This window comes from Physcomitrium patens, chromosome 4 (assembly GCF_059467195.1).
Source record: "Physcomitrium patens ecotype Gransden chromosome 4, ASM5946719v1, whole genome shotgun sequence".
Taxonomy (NCBI): domain Eukaryota; kingdom Viridiplantae; phylum Streptophyta; class Bryopsida; order Funariales; family Funariaceae; genus Physcomitrium; species Physcomitrium patens.
In genome coordinates, this window is record NC_143413.1 from 2,828,716 (window position 1) to 2,846,556 (window position 17,841).

Below are 17,841 nucleotides of genomic sequence, written 5' to 3' on the forward strand. Positions count from 1 at the left end.
TGTTTAAATACTGTTAATTAATAAAAAATAAAAAGTAGATAATAGATGCTTTGCAGTGGTATTTTGAATGAAGTAGATGAATTGAAAATATGATTATTAATAACCAAAAAAATTAGTTATATTTAAACAAATAAGAATCATAAGTATTCATAGAGACCACTATTTTTCTCAAAAGTGTAATACAAAAGTTTTAGCATATCTAAGGCTTTTGATCTTTGATTTGGTTTAGGTAGCAATGAATAGATTTTTTAATATTTTATATTATAATATTATTTATTATTATTTATAGAATATATATCATTTTTATTAAAAATAAATTATCTTATAAAATTGGTTGTTGTTTAAGTGTTGTTGGTTGCAAAATTTAATGTTTTTATACTTACTATATAATTGGAAAATCTCAAAAATTTTAAATATCTTTCTAAAAAATATTAGAGAAATGATTATAAATTAAAAAATATATAATAACATGTAAATAAGGTGGTATAAAAAATACCTATATTACTTCTATAAATATATAATACTAAAAAAATTGAATAATTAGACAATAATTATCTTTAATTTTGATCTTCAAAATATTAGATATATCAAATATTTATCAAATTATTTAGGAATTTAGTTAATAAATATTTACACAAAAATAAAGATGAGAGTAAAAGAATACTAAAAGCAACAAAACACTAATACAAATATCTCCACACAAAAAACCTTCTATTTTAAGTTGATAATAAAATATAGTTACTTTTTTATATCATCTAGATTAATTATTTTTGATATAAGTTAAATAATTAAAAAAATAAATTATATTACTTAAATATAAATCAACACAAATGCATTTTAATTACAATTACTAGAATTAATAACAAATCATAATACTGTTGTTGTAAAGAGAAATCTCTTTTAACCAAGAAAGAACTTCTAGTTGCAATCTAAATGCTTGTGCTAAGTAAATAAAATTTACAAACACCAAAATTTAAAACCACTTCCAAGAAGTTTTATTATTTAAAAAGGTACCAAATTCACACTCAAAGCTAAATAATCAAACACACTAAAACTTCTCTTCTTGATCTCCTTGATTGGCTTGTTTTTTTTTTGACTTGCAACCACAGCTTTGTTGATTTGTTCACACCCCCACCACATACACGCAAGTTCTTAATGAACTATTTTTGAACACACATTACTCATTGATTTTGTATTGATTTTGGCAAAAATTAAGCTACAAATTTGTAAAGAGATTGCTGAGACTTTGCTTGCAATCTAAATTCTTCATTTCTTTTACTATTCTCTGGCTATACTTATATATATATATATATATCCTAAAATTGATTCTCTAAATTATTTTGTATGATTCTTTAGTTATGATTATCCACCAAAATAAAATGTTAATTTACTTACTTATTTTAATCTTTTTCTTTTATTTTTTTCTTTTTCCTAAGAACATCTAAATTAGGTGATTTATATAATTTTTCACATTGGGACTCTAGCTACCAACATTCTTTCTGCAACTTTGCATTACATCCAAAATTTTAGACATTGTTCTTTGTATGTTATTTTTTAACTTATATGTGACCATTTGATTATGTTATGTATTTTGTATTATTTAGTTTTTTTGTATTATTTATTTTATTTTTTGTTAAGGATTGTCTATTGGTGTATAAAATAATCAATTATGTATTTTTAATGATATTTTGATACAACTGTTGTTTTTTTTTTAAAAAAAAAATCGTATTAAAAATCTTAAAAATCGCATTAAAAATTAAAAATTAAAAATCATATTAGAATTAGTTAGAAAAAAAATTTAGATAAATTGCTTTTTATGAATTTAATAAATGTAAAGGTCATGTGATTTATTCACTTTACATTAGGTTTAATTAATTGTATTATTTCCAAAAACTAAAATTCAACATTCGACATTAAATTTAATCAATAGTAAAAAAATCAAACAATCAAAAAAACATAAATACATGCACATAAACACACACATGAGAACAACTATATATATATATATATTTTGCATGTAAAATAAGCCACAATTGGTAATGCTTTGCCGGACAATGTGGGCCACTTGTGTTGCACAACTCATGTGTGTTGTATTCAATACCATAATTCAAACATTTGATGAGCATCAACAATAAGAGCTGAAGGGGAAAGAGGAGGAACTGGGTATTTTTTGCGGTACGTTCCGTATATTACATATGGAAAAGACGGCAATCTGGATGTCGAACTGTGGCGCAATATGCACGTAACATGTAACAAGTGTTACTCGTAGATTCGGAGTTTGACAGAGTTTGAGGAGGCTGCGAGAGTCACAGCAGCGACGTCAAGCATGCGCGAGTCTACTCGAAGGAGTGGGTTTCTCTCTGCAAACTGGCTAGCCCTTGAACACCATGCTCACACCATATTGACTTGTCTAAGGGACTTCAGTAGATTCCAATCCGCAGGTGGGGCTTATTTGCAACAAAACAAATAGATCTAGCGCTTCTCAAGGTGTGTTTTGTTCGTGTCTGTGTATGTGTGTATGTGTGTCTGTCTGGCTAAGATGGGGTTTCGGTACCCTCCTGCAACAAGTGCACCGCAGCGAGGAGGTGGTGACGCATTCGCTCCCGCAACAGGGTTCTGGGTGTGCCGTTGTTGCATCTCCGGCTGCGATCCTACGCACAACCCCCTGATAAGGACAAGATCAAACAACCAGTCAGGCTTGCCAGTCCGAAAACAGTTATTCTAGCACGACAGCTCGGATAAATATAACGACTGAGAGATTGTCGTTCCCCGTAAGGAGTTTCTATAATAAGTCATTAAACTGTCCAATTGAGATTGTACCAGGTGCATGCCAGCCGCAATTGACGCACTTGCCACCGTGACTGGCAACAATCGACTGGCTTGAGGCATGCAAACTGCCGCAAGAAATATCGATCTCTGCACCAGTGAAGGTCGCGCCGGTTACGCCACTGCACAGTAAGTTGTAGAACTCGGGGTGAGATTTGGGAGGAGGAGCCAATTAAGAGTCATTGATTCTTAGCTGGTGATTATTCATTCCGTCTAGCTTTTTGCCTTCAATATTACTTGGGATCGAAACTTCTTATGTTCGCACTTTTTCCTAGAATTTTTGAGTTTGAAGCGGTATTTGATACATTCCACTCGTTCGATCTGTAACTAACGTTGGTTACGTCAATGATAATTCTGGGGCAACTGATGTGGAGATCATGTTTTTCTTTGATAAACTGGACCCTGAAGGTGCAAGTTGGTTACTAAAATCTGAGACTGCATAGGCAATTGAACATTACCTGAAGTCTGCATAGCTCTCGAAATCTAACCAAATGCTTTGATTGCAACTGATACACAGAAAAACACAGTCAGCATTGATCGAAGGTGGCCAGAAAAACCAAACAATGAATCAAACAGTTGGAGTCATCAACGTCTAATATGTTGGCAATTCATAAAAAAAATCAGGATCTTACGTGCAAGTTGCCTGGCATCCGCACTTGGGGCAGCAGCCACATCCACCGCAAGACATGGTGGCACAAGATCGTAGTTGCACTTTCGACTGGTGTGCCGACGATCGATGCTGCAATCATTAGAGCAGACCAAAAACAAAACACAATGAAAGTGAGCACTAGCTTAATGATCCATGGAAGAGACAACAGAACATATATAAGAAAGAGACTGTCATGCTTGAGATTCAATTTGCATCAGCTTCCTACCGCCTTTCCCAACGTCATCCACTATCACGAATCATCATGCCGCGCCTATTCGAGGCGGAATAGATGGCACGCCAGAAGCACTTTTCCCACTTATCTCCAAGTCCTAGCCGAAATTATTCCCCCGAATACAAGTCATGTTGACTTTTCCTCTGATGCTCACTCTACAGGCAAATCATCTTGTGCGTGCCATCAGCGCAAAAGCATTGACCACTATGAAGCGGCAGAAGAAGAAGGGACTAGCCCGACTTCAATAACATTCTAAATTGGTCTTGAGCACATTAGAAGAGCTTCCAAGGCCAAGGCACAAACAGTACCATCCCGAGAACGTCAACCTCCAAACTCGTAATCAGCAGAACAGTAACCGAGCACCGTTCTCCACAGGTGAAGCCTAAGCTACAACGTATATACGAGATAGAATTTTAACCCTCAGTGCATCTTCTAACAAACCTGGCCTGGACGGTTACTGACGTCAACCAAGCTGGTACAATATCGTTGGACTTCAACCAGAGCAGAATAATAAAAAATAACAGTGGAAGAAAACCAACCTGAATGGTGTATGCTTGGTGATGGGAATAACCCAATGCCAGGGGAACTGCAGACACAGAAGTTCAACAGCGATACAGTATGTTCCAAGCGAAAAGTAAAGTGGAGGAGAATGCAAGGTAGGTGACGGTGGGAGGAGATCGATGGGCAGGGGGAGCGGATGGGTGAAGTGCCGACTAATCAGAGTGGATTATAAAGTAATGCCATCCCAGGGTGGGTGATGGTTGTTTTTCTAGACTGAGGGTGCTGTGTCCTTTGAGGCGTCCTAGGGATCAGGATGATCCCACTTGACAGCGCCCGAAGTCTGACCTTTCCTTGTTATTCCCACACTCCACTAACCAATTTCTTAGTTTAGACAAACGCACTCACGGTGCATGGCTGCTCAGTGCGGACTTTCTTTCTTTGCTGCCTAATGTCCAGCACGTCCCTCAGAGCCACCCTATAATGCCGCCTACATCCCATGGTTCCGTGCGCTTCACAAGGAGGAGTCCACCCGGGGTGTCAGGATTGATTTCCCTCACGGATCTATGGGTGCCCCCCACCCATCTGCAGGTCTGATTTTTTTGACAAGTCGTGCCCTGGGGTTGTGTTGTGTTGCACCCACCGTGACTGCATATTACAATATTGGGGAGTGAATCCGGGCATCTAGATTTCTGACTCGTCGCTCCAACTCGCCCCACACAATGCAACTCAGCAGTGCGTCATCATCATCAGTGCATCGGCATCAAAGTGGGAGCCTGCCTGGCTACGATGTTGGGGGCCACCCTGGCGTGTCCCCCACCCCACCCACTGGCACACGCTCTGCTCCCAACATTGACGATCTTCCAAACGTGTGATTCTCATTCTCTAGTCATGCCATCCTTGTAGCCCCTTTTCCCTCTGTCTTCCTTCCTACCTGCCCATCTACTCTTGTGGCCGACCTACTACTACCCCTGTACCCAGCCAGCACTGACCCATACTGCACAAAAATGTCACATTCTTCCCATGCACTGCTCCCACTGCTCCTCCCCCACCCATCCCAAACCCTAATTTCTTCCCTCCATCTCCTTCTTTTGCAACTTCCATTTCATTTCCTGTGCTTGCTTTCCTGCCCACCCCTGTGGCTGGCTGGTTTTGTTCTGAAGGCTTGTTGGGTTGGGACATTTGGGTTGGGACATTTGGGTGGTTTACTTCACTGAAAGTGTTTGTGACTAAACAGGAATTGTGTGTTGGGAAGCAAAAGTGTTCAACATCATGCCACATTTGAAGAGTATCTAGGAGTGCATGTTTTTTGCAGTAAGGTTGATGCATGGTAGCAGGGACAGCCTTTGTACCATTTCAGACATTTCACAAAAAGTGGTAATCAAAAAGAAGTTGTCTCAAACAATCACCCAAATTTTTAAAAAAATCTTACCATTTGTTGGAGTGTTGGATCAAATGATTAAATCAAATCCCCTTGTATTGTGCTGATAGATGAAATGAGCCCAAAGATATTTGTGACATCTATCATGAGGTGATTACTGGTTTGTGGGTGATTGTTTGAACATAGACAGGGAGGTGTACATAAAGTAACATAAAAGTACTTGTACTAATAATCTTGAGAAGTGGAAGGACTACTCACATGATTTGAGAAAGATATTTTTTTAATGGAAAGATAGGGGGATGTTGTAATGTACCCATGTCTGTGGTTCAAAATGAATAGTGAATTTCCCACTCGAAATTAGTGTCTATTTGGAGTTTGAGCCAATTTGTCCCCAACTTCTTGGCTTTTCTCCAATTTGGGTGCTTGCTGGCTGTACCACAAATATTATGTCATTTAAGATTATTTGAGCACCATATCTTTAAATTGTTCCTTTGAAGTGATGCTTTACCTTGTGAGGTGACAAGTTTCTGTTTGAAAATTGAACCTGACTGTTAGGTGCATGCAGAAGAACAAGTTTCAAAAACAATATTATAAAATTAATACCAAAGAAGTGAAAATGGTGGAACTTAACTAATGATCAACATTAAATCATTGAATGATTTGATCAATAGAATACTATCTTTTTTTTAAAAAAAAAAAATCGTGAATTGTGTCAATGTCATAACATGACTTGTGAATTTTATTAGTTAGTCAATATATCATTTAAAGAGACAAGAAACCCTGTACTATATGGAAATTATCTTTTATAAACCAAAGTGTTTCAATTGATCAAAAATCATCACCACAAGAATTAAAAGTGTGAATTTTTCACTTTTTTTTTAATATATGTGTACTAGGACTTAGCTTAGTGTTGAAATAAATTTGAGAAATTAAAGAATGGTAATAAATAGTTTCTAATGAACTTGGCTTTGATCCAATAGATTCTAATAGTTATAACTTAATCCTAAACCTATTTGAGATCTTGTTATTGAAAAAATGTTCTTATTACAGTGAACATGATTTTTAATTTAATATACCAATGTAAGTTTTTCTTCTTTCAATAAGCTGTTTACAACTAGCATTGATATAAGTCAAAAATTTATGCTTATTACTAAAAGAACAGTTATTAAAATGTTAAATTTTATGATTTACATTTTAACGTAATTCCAAGTTAATCACTATCAATCAATACAATACATTACATTATGCATTATGTGGAACTGACATGCTAATATTACTTTTTAAAGAAAACATCATGAAATCATTCTTCATTAAATTTTGATATATCTCAGAAACATTTTCTGGCAAATAAATGTTAAAGAAATAATTCAATTGCTGCATCAAATTTTATTTTGAATGTTATACATTTACATACATGTATTCAAGTACAAGTGATTAATTCTACTTCATAAACATTTGAATGTAAATTATGGTTTAAATCAAGTCTGATATAGTTCTTCAGCCAAAATTTAATTTATTTGCTATCAGGTATGGAAATCAAGATGGAAGAGTTGTAAAATCAAATTATGATAGATACGATCTTTTTTCAATTTTGAAAAAGAAAGAAAGAAAATAAATTAAAGTAGAAGAGACAGAGACACCCAAAAACTCCATCGTTCTTTGAATTTCTTTCCATGGTCCATCACGTATTAAAATATACATATAAATAATGATAAACAACAGTAATTAGCATAATGATAATGGTGGTCAAGGCCCCTACGGCAAGTTTTGGAAGAATTAGCAACAGATTTGGTTAATTTATGAGGTCAGCCACGTGGGCCAAGTTCCCAAGTGGGTAGGCACCATGGGTGGGAACCACAGTTCCTTGTTCCCAGTTCCAAATACTGTAGTGAATAATTAGTGTGCCCCCCCCCTTGTACGTGGGTGCCTCGTTCCAATCATCCACGTATACTTGGATGTAAAGTAAGTTATTCTATCCTTTGTTCATCCATATACAGTTTATATTCATCGTTCAGGAAATCATGTATTTTATCACAACGTCATCACATCATGGAGTTCGATCCTCCCCCTGAAAACTAATCTCTTCGTTACAATACATAAATTTAAAGATATGGAAATATCGTACAAAAAATTCACCTATAAAATACTCATTTTTATAAGTAAAAATACCAAATATCAAATTCCTTATGTACTGGTACATATTTGCTCTTGGTCTAATTGTTTATTGTAGAAATAAACAAGACGTGAGTGTGTGGCATGGCAGAAAGTAAACCAATTTCGTACCACACTATTTGTGCTGTTACAACGAGCCATGAATATTCATCACACTTCCATTTAGAATCCACACATGTTATTTTATACCCCACCTTATCCCCAGTTGTGAAAGCTACGGGCATCACCATGTTGCATGATCAGTCTAGAGATATACAACGAAATGCCCATTTGCTGTAGAAATGATCAGACACTATAAGTTGCTAAAGACAGAAGCAAAACATGGCTCCTGCTGCCTCTTGGGTGACACCAAGGACCAGAATTCAAACATGGTTTGAGAGCTGGGGACTGTCACGGGACGGCAAGCACTTCTTCGACCCATCCTGAATCAGCATCGGCAAATCTGTGCGATGCAGACACTGCGATTGCACACCCATGTGCTGCAGAAGATGCATATCTTGCAGAGTCCATGCATGGGCTTGTCATCCCTTGGGTGTCCAGTTCGAGGGACCCCACATGACGCCGATGAACGCCGCTGGAAGCAAACCACCATGACAAGTTTCAGTTTCAGATGTAGTTACAATCAGCGTTGGAGGAAGTGGTGTAGACGACGCGATCAAGCTGGCTCTGCAGATTCCACTGCCGGTGGAACTCGTTGCGGCGAAACTGTTTCGTGAACTGGCAAGCTCTCAGAAAATCCGTGTGCTTGGGATCCAGTTTGCAGGCCAGCATTTCACTTGTGACCGAGACACTGTTTCGAGGAAACCGAGGTGCTCGAAGCGCTGCGAGACAAGTCCGCGGCTTGGAATGAACTCAACTTTGTTTATCCTCAGTCTTTGTAGAGGATCCTCTTGCAGAATTCTCGATAGGTGTTGGCTCGTGTCATGTGCATAATACATGATCTTTAAGTGCTTCCTCCCATGCTTAAACAGTTCGTTGATTGCTGGGTTGTACCTTGCATGTGTTTGGTATTCTAAATCTATAAAAGGTGCAAGCACAGCCAGATGTGCAAATTGGTGCAGATATGCTCCAAGAGCAACTGATATATGTCTTGATGTCCCATTTCCAATCTATCAGCTCGACGTGGTCATCTTCAAGCACGAGCTAAAGCTGGACTGTACCCATGTGGTCACTTTAGCAGCTCCCACACCTTATTGTGACAGACTAGACACAATGCATAATCCACACAAAAGCTTGTCTGCTCAGTCAAACACGCTAATGAAATAACTTATTTGCCACAAGGAAATTTGCTAGAGTGACGTTGAAGCTTGGAATGCCGAGGTAATGTGGGGCCACTGCTCTAACTTGATGACGTCATTTGAGAATAATCATGTCATGGTGGTTATTAACTTCAATCTTCAATATATTTGTCGGAGACCTGTTTAACGGTTATATGTGAGGATCTCCCACAAAGGTTCATCTCATTACACTGATCTTTCCCGGAGTTCTTGTTCGCTGTGTCTTCCTTCATCCGTCTCGGTGGGGTTCAGTAGGGCGAGGCGTCATCCGCAGCAGCCGACTCCTTTCGAACAGTTTACACAGAGCACGGCCATTCGGTCGCTTGCAGTCGTGACCATACTTCCGTGAGTCTGAATATGATTTTGGTGACGCATGAGCGTATTGCATTTCTAAGGCATTTCTTCGTGTGCGCAGATATCTTTCTTTATTTGGTGTGCACACAATCGCTTCAAAGAAGCTATTGTGACGACGCACAACTTTCGAGAATTCGGAGGACGAGATCTGGTTCTAGCTTGGTCTGATTCATTTGTTCTTTGGTCCTTGACGGATACGTTTGCAGGTTTGCAGTTACATCTGCTGCCACAACTACCGACACTTTCAAGAATGGCGGAGGCGAGATCCGGCGCAGATACTTTGTCGGTAGTCCGAGCACAAGTTCTCAGGATTGACACAGCACCTCCTCACGCACCATGACCAATCACTATAGATGGTGATCTCCAGATTTCGTCATGGGGACGCATTCTCCGCTCATCACACCCGAGACCAATGCTAAACCTGGCATTCAATATTCTACGGCATGTGACCTAAATGACTAAAAACGACGAAACAGTTACTCTGCTCTGCGGCGGCGGCACACTAAGCACCATAAGAATGTATTATTGAAAGACATAACTACCTGTAATCCTGAGTTGTACACCTTGTTGTTCTTATACTGTTATTAACAGCCACCTGTGCTCACGGTGTTGAATATCTAAATGTTCCAGGAACAGATTTGGTTTATATATTATGTGCTATTTCATGCTACTGTGGATCCAGCAAATTGGACTGTGACCTGGTTCAAATGAGCTGTTTGAACCATTCCATGTCTCTCAAGCTATTATACGCGTCACCATATTTGAGCTGGGGAGGCAGATGTTAGTTCTCCAAGTGCATTTGGGACTGAGCTATAAAAGGACTTGGACTACATTGAGTCTTTGCCTTGTCTACATTGTTTCTATCAATCAGTTGTGACGGTGGTGAGTATTTCCAAGTCTATTCTATGAAGGCCCTCAGTCAGCACCACTCTATGCACGTAACTAGATTATATCAGAATTTTTAGGTGAATTTGAAACTGAGTCTTGCTTGACCAGACTCAAAAATAAGAATAATCCATTCGCTGTAACTTTACCTTGCATTTAAGAATCTGAGCTGTGCATGGACAGAAATTTAATTTTACTTATGCATTTCTATGTATAAACCATAGAGTTAGATCAATGTCTGCTGCTCAATGCGTAATTGTTCAGACAAAAATGAAAAATAGACGTTTAATTCAAATCCTCTAAGGAATTGCTTTCTAACGAAATATCCTCTGAAAAACCAATCTCCAACATGTAAAGTTGCAAATGCCTTGTCAGAATGGTTTAATAGTTTTATGTTTAATCAGTAAATCGACACATAATTTATCTACAACGAAATTAAATGAGATAACATCTACTTCTGGCATTTGAATATTCACTCCCATTCCTTTCATTGTTCAAAAACTATTTGCAAATGCCAAGATGCAGAATGTGAAGAGAATTAGAAATATATATGAATAATTAATAAGCAAAAAGATGATAAGAAACCATGTGAACTATCACGTGAATAAAGCGCACTTCCTGACAAGGTGTCAGCCTGGATGCTGTATGAGTTTGTGTTGAAAAGGAGGACCTTCTCCAACTTGCTCCTTTATTGTTTTTTATTTTTATTTTTATGTTGGACCCTATTCCCACGTCCCGCTATTTGACTTGTTGCTTTCTTCAAGTATCATGTTACAGCATTATGAATGGCTTCTTCTGGGTCAAAATCAAAAAATAAAATAAGAAATAAAAAATCCTTCCTCATTTTGCACATCTTCCTATCTAGGAGTTTGTTACATCACTTTCCCGACAAGGTTTTAGGGTTTAGGGTGAGCTCAGCATCCCCCTAAGTTCCATTTGCAAAGGATGCCCTTCCCTAATGAATGTCCATAAATGTTTGTCTAGGACAAAGTTGTGGCCAAAACTGCCTATTTTCCCCATGCCCAACTGGCCCCCTGTACATACAAATCCATAGCTCTTTACTTTAATCTTTAAGCTTAAAGTTTAACTTGTATATCTAAAACCCTAACCCATATACCCTACCAACACATGTAATGTGTGAAATATTAAAAAAACAAAGAACAAAACAAAAGAAATAATGTATTAATTCTCTTTGTTGGAGCTTGGGTAACACAGCATGCTGCACAAGGTGTTGGTGAATGGACTTTATGATGAATGTCTGTCTAGAGGGACATCCTCTGCATGAGAAGTGCAAGAATATCCCACCAAATCCATTTCCCAATGTACCCAAGTAACTTTCTTCGGCATCACAAAAGCGGTTATAGTTGGAATTGATTGTTTTATTTATTATGTTTTTTTAGAATATAAAACTATGTAAGTAATAAAATATACATCATGAACAATCTGTATTGTTACTTGATAAAATATATATATATATAATTTTTTTGGACACCTGTGTGTAGTGTGTAGAGGAATATGGTATTAAACATGGTTTGATAAAGTTTGTAGGATGCTAAGTGACACACCTAAAGACCTGCAATTAACAGAATAGGCAGAAATCAAGAAAGAAGTTTACAAGATTGAAGATGCCTAGGTTCATATATAATACTTTTTATTCATATAATACTTGTAGATGCTGATTTGAGATTTGAGTTTTAAATTATCATCTAATCTGTGAATGTAGATAACATATTTTATAGTTTATTACAATAATTTAAACTCAATTTGATGCTGAAGCTCCTGAAAGACTTCGAATTAATACTTTTTTTTTTTTTTTTTTTTTTTTTTTAAAGACTTCTAATTAATACTTTGTTTTGTTTAAAAGAAAAATTCTAATTCCAAAATTAGAAGTGTGAAAATTTTAATTGGGAAAACGTTTTTTTTCATAGTCTTGCTCTTTTTTCATAGAAGTTAGATTCAATTCCTGTGAAGAGGCTTTTTCATGCAACTTGCTTCTACAAAATTCATTCTCCCTTTTAAGAACTTGTAGGAGAATTCATCTTTTAGTTGAACAATGCATAAAATTAGATCAATTTTACAGAAGAGTGGTGGGAAACGGTTTTTGGTGGTGATTATGTAAAATAGAGATAAATTGCTGTGAACCAACATTCCGCTTGACCAACCAAATCTGTCTGTGATGGAACAACATTGCAAAAATGATTAATTGGGGCCATTTAAATGGCACCAGAATAAATCCCAATATCCAATAGCAAAATATCACCCATGCAAAAGTGAACCATTGGCTAAAAATTTAGTCACTTTTGCCACTTGGCAAAGTATATATCCTGAGAAAACTACTTCTCCTTAGCAATTTATACTGATGAGGTAGAAAATGGTTTTTGGTGGTTGCGGTACAGAACAGAAATTTGTTAAATTGTTGTAAACTGATATTTTACTTGACCAATCAAACATGTTTATTTGCAAAATGCTTACGACTTATGAAATTGCACACACACAAATTTAATATCCAATAGCAAAACATTAAATTCACAAAGCTGAAACTTTGATAGATTACTATAGTCTACATATTTGCAACATGACAAAGCATATAGTCTAAGAGAACTAATTCTTGTAATAAAGTAATAAAATAATACAAGAGCAGTATTGTTTGTTGTGAAGTTAATAGAACAAACCAGAAAGAAAGAAGAGAAAGAAAAGAAAACCTTGATAATTCATTACTAAGAATAAATTAAACAATTTAATTTGTAACAAAAACCTCCTTTATGTAGCACAATGGAGATGCTCTTATAACTTATGTCTTTGGTCTACTAGCCTTTAAATGCCTTCAAGCACATGGATTGATTTTAAAACTTATGCATTATTTGCAAGGTTTATTATTATTATTATTATTATTTTCTTTATTATTATCTTTTTTGTTGGATAGAATGCACGAAAAATCTGTAAAATATTTTTGATAACTACATTGGCTACATTTACTAATTGTAAATAAGAAAAAGTGTGTTAACTAATTGCACTTCAAGGGAGCCCATTAAGTATTAATACTTCCATACAACATCAATAAATTAATTCTTAGGTAGACAAAATATAACTTTGAGAACTATTTACTATCATATTTGTAACTCTGCAAGAATGGGGTGATTAATTACAAAAAACACATTATAAATTTGAGCTCAATTAAATAGTCAAATTAAAAGTAATTGAGGTCCAAGTGAATTAGGATCAGGAGCATTTTTTCCAAATTTGTATACTTGATCTTCTTCAAACTTAGTATACTTATTGTTAATTACTATATTGAAATTTATAATTTTTTTTAATGAAGATCAATATTTAATATAGTACTTATTAAGGTTTAAATTTTTTTAATGTATATATTTAGGATTTGATTAGAATTTGTTAGAATTTATTTAGATTTTGGTTACAAATTTTAGAGTTTTTTTAGCATTATATTAAAATTTTATTAAGATTTTATTAGAATTTCTTTATTTTTTTATTTTTATTTTTATTTTTATTTTTTTCTTAAGTATTTATTATAAGATTTCTTGAAGGATTCTTGTGATTTCATTAAGATTTATTTAAGATAAAAAATAATGTGATAAGATTGTTTAGAATGTTTACAATTGCCAAGGTGTTCTAAACACCTTATACATAGTTTTTTGGATTGAAAAATCTCACTTTTAAGGTAAGATCAAGCCTTTCTATTGTCAAATAACTAGTACATTCTTAAGCTAAGTTTTACATAATACAAAAATTTTCATATACAATATATATATATATATATATATATATATATATATATTTTTTTTAAAAATAAAATAAAATATTTTTCTATTTCTGTCACGGACACAGAAATACAAACTTGAGATCTAACAAGAAGTTCAAGAAGAACTAGCAAGAACTAGATTAATCAGATGAATACAAGAACAACACCAGAGAGGTGAACTAGAGCTCCAAGAGATGTGTTGTCGAGACTGAAGAACTCTTCAGCCTCGATTCCAATATATACTCCTATTTAGGAAGCTTCTCAAGCAACTTCTACTAACTAAGAAGCCATAGTTTGGTCTTCAGATATGGATAGCCAAAAGTTAGATACTATGCCAGTCAGATTATCTCAACCAACTAGCTCACAAAGGCGACCCCGAGATGAAGAATTGCCTACACCACGACGACGATGGAGGATATCGAGTAACCGATCATTGGTGATTGTATTTGAGTTCAAACCTGCTTACGATGGTCAACCAGAAGGCGTGTTTGCAGGACAATTTCACAATGACGACATGGAAGTTCATGCTTGGTCAGAAGTCAAAGGCATGGGCCACTAACGTTGACTTCAAGGGCCAATGAACCACTTGCCTCGTGAACAATAGTTGGAGTTCATAGAAGATGTTATGCGACAGATCTTCATTTTCTTGCATTGGTACTGATTAACAACAACATTGCTTCTCAGAGATGACGCATTGGCGAGATTTTCAGCTGGCTCCCATGTTCGCTCATTAATGTCGTAGCCGCACCAATGAACAAGATACTCCAACTTGCCCCACCTTTGCCGTGAATCTAGTAGCTTTTCAACCTCGTATTCCTCGTGGTTCTCGATCTCAATACTAGGTGGCGGACATTGCATTCTTTCAAGAAAAGATGACTCTCGATAAGGCTCCAACAGAGAAACATGAAAGATTGGATGTACCTTCATAGAAGCTGGTAATTCCAGACGATACGCCACTGGATTGATTTGCTTCTGGATGATAAATGGTCCCAATCTTCAATAGTCCAACTTATCACATGGTCACTTAGTTTAGATATTCCGTTGAAGAAGCCATGCTTTATCTCCAATTTTGAAAGTAGGTACTTGATTCCGAAATCTATCTGCAGACGCCTTATAGGATTCTTGAGTGGATTGTAATTGAAGCTTCAACATATTTTGAAGCTCTGATAGTTGTTTTGCAAATCCTTCAGCTGCTGGATTGTCATTTGTTGACGGACTCAATAAATTAAGCTTCGGATGATATCCATAGTTGGAAAAGAATGGTGTGTATTGAGTCGACGCATGGAGGGTGTTGTTATATGCAAACTCGGCTAGCGGCAGATATGTGGTCCAATCGTCTTGCTGATAGTTGATGCTATATTTTAAGTATTATTCCACGACTTGGTTCACCCATTCCGTTTGGTCGTCAATTTGAGGATTGAAAGCCGAAAAAAGCTTGATATCCACCTCAGTATCTCAAAGAGAGATCTCCAAAACTTTGATACGAACTGGGTTCCTCGATCTGATATGATATCATCTGGTAGTCAATGATATCGATACACATTATTGAGAAAGAGCCTTGCTATGACTTCACTTGCCGATGTCTTCTTGCAAGGGACAAAGTGCGCCATCTTTGTAAGCCGATCTACCATGACAAAGATGCTGTCAAATGAGTTTGATGATGGCAGATCCATAATGAAGTCCATGGAAACTGAAGACCACGGTCGACGTAGAATCGACAATGGCTGTAGAAGTCCATAAGGGCAATGTCGAGGATTCTTGGATCTTGAACAGATGTCATAGGAGAAGACAAAATATTTCACATCCTTCCACATTTGGGGCCACCAAAAATCTCGAGAAATAAGCTCCAACGTCTTGTTGAATCCAAAATGTCCCGCAGTTGGAAAATCGTGGCGAGATTGAAGAACTCGGAGTCGAGCTAGTCCTTTTGGAAAATACAACCTCTCCTCAAAGTATAAAAGATCTCCCTCCACCTTGAACTTGTCGTCATTGGCATGCTGCTTGATATCAATAGCTACTGAATCTTCAATGGTCAAGACAAGTAACTCATTCAAGAAGTCAGCATCAATTGGTACAATAGTAGCGCAAAGCCAAAATTGCTCTGGCTTCAACAACGTCGTACATTATTGATCAAACGTTGCTTCTCCAACCTTTGGTACAAGATACGATCTCCTCGATAAGGCATCAGATAGTCCTTGTTGCTTTCCAGGTCGATAAGTGATAACAAAATCGAACCTAGATAGCGACATATTCTACCGAGCTTGACGTTGATTTAGAACTCGAGCCGACATGAAATACTCCAAATTCTTATGATCTGTGTATACGGTCACTGATTGTGCAGCTCTTTCAAGAAAGTGATGCCATTCTTAGAAAGAATCCACTATAGCAAGAAGTTTCTTATCGTAGATCTCATAATTGATTTCAATAGTAGAGAACTTTCGAGAGTAGAATGCAACTAGATGGAGCTTCTTGTCTTCTTCCATTTGTGAAAGTACATCTCTCAAAGCAAAATCCGAAGCATCAGTTTCTAAATAAAAGGCCTTTGTAAAGTCTAGATGAACCAAGATTAGAGCCGTAGTAAATGCGATCTTCAGGGCTTGAAACGCCTTCTCCGCTAGAGGTCCTCATTCCAGCTTATCCTTGCATGTCAACCGAGTGAGAGGAGCAGCAACTTGAGAGTAATTCTTAATGAAGATCCGATAGAAATTGGCAAAATCAAGAAAGTATTGTACGTCTCTAACCATCTTTGGAACCTCCCAGGACACGATTGCTTCCACCTTCTTAGGATCCATCTTCAAGCCTTCCGTAGTCAACATGAATCCTAAAATCTCCATCTTGATTTGGTGAAATAAACACTTCTCTAACTTGGCATATAGTCCTCGCTCATGTAGTTTCTCCAAGACCAAACGAACGTGCTTTTCATGCCCTTCCTCATTTTTGGAGAATATCAAAATATCATCCAAATAGATGACAACAAAATCGTCAAGGTGCTTTCGGAAAATGTCATTCATCATATGTTGAAAGACCGCTGGAGCATTGGTAAGACCAAAGGGCATGAAATTATACTCAAAAAGGCCATATCTTGTATGGAACACTGTCTTCCATTCATCTCCTTCCTTAATTCGTATGAGGTTGTAAGCTCCCCTTAGATTAATTTTTGTAAAGATCCTTGCATGTCCAAGTTATTCTAAGAGACCAGAAATCAAGGATAATGGATAACGATTCTTCTTTGTTACCTTGTTGAGGCCTTGATAGTCCACGCACATCTGCAACGAGCCATCTTTCTTCTTCACAGATAAGATGGGTGCTCCAACTGACGATTTTGAATGACGGATGAAGTTCTTGGCTAGATTCTTGTCGATGTACTTCCGCAACTCCGCCAACTCCATCTGCGATAGATTGTAGATTAGGCCAAAAGGCCGTTGTGCTCCTTCCTGTAAGTCTATGGCACAATCATATCGTCGGTGTTCCTGTAGTATGTCGACATTCTTCTTTTGAAACACGTCTTTAAAATCCTTATATTGCTCAGGTATACTTGCTGTCGAGATCTTCTCCCCGGTAGTTGGAGCCGCATAAATGACAAACGATGTGCCTTCCTTGGACGATCTTATAAACACTCTTGTTCCAATGAATAAGGATTTTTCTATTCGGATTTTCTACTAGGCTTGCTCTTGATGGTTTTGTGGAAAAGGTCATCTTCCGCAACCTCCAATCTATGGATGGGTTATGCTTTTTCAACCAAGAAAGACCAAGAATAACAGGATTTGATGGGATTCTAATAATATTGAAAATAATATGACTACTATG

The 17,841-nt window shown here is 36.7% G+C and overlaps 1 protein-coding gene and 1 long non-coding RNA gene across 3 annotated transcripts; one reads left to right on the forward strand and one right to left on the reverse strand.

Annotated features, from left to right (window-relative positions):
• Positions 1 to 2,139: 2,139 nt before the first annotated feature.
• LOC112281075 (uncharacterized) lies at positions 2,140 to 4,434 on the reverse strand. Of its 2 annotated transcripts, none has more exons than XM_073533359.2 (5): positions 4,247 to 4,434; positions 3,459 to 3,565; positions 3,285 to 3,332; positions 2,821 to 2,948; positions 2,140 to 2,665 (listed from the first exon to the last, which is right to left on the reverse strand). In XM_073533359.2, exons 2-5 carry the CDS (start codon positions 3,498 to 3,500, stop codon positions 2,473 to 2,475), a joined length of 411 nt encoding a protein of 136 aa, XP_073389460.2. In that variant the 5' UTR covers positions 3,501 to 3,565; positions 4,247 to 4,434; the 3' UTR covers positions 2,140 to 2,472. The 2 variants fall into 2 exon arrangements, with proteins under 2 accessions (XP_073389460.2, XP_090105610.1); XM_090249484.1 differs by lacking the exon at positions 4,247 to 4,434 and adding an exon at positions 3,702 to 4,214.
• Positions 4,435 to 9,202: 4,768 nt separating this feature from the next.
• LOC112281137 (uncharacterized) lies at positions 9,203 to 10,219 on the forward strand. Its single transcript, XR_002969530.3, has 2 exons — positions 9,203 to 9,380; positions 9,596 to 10,219. It is a non-coding gene; the product is annotated as an uncharacterized LOC112281137 (long non-coding RNA).
• Positions 10,220 to 17,841: the final 7,622 nt, after the last annotated feature.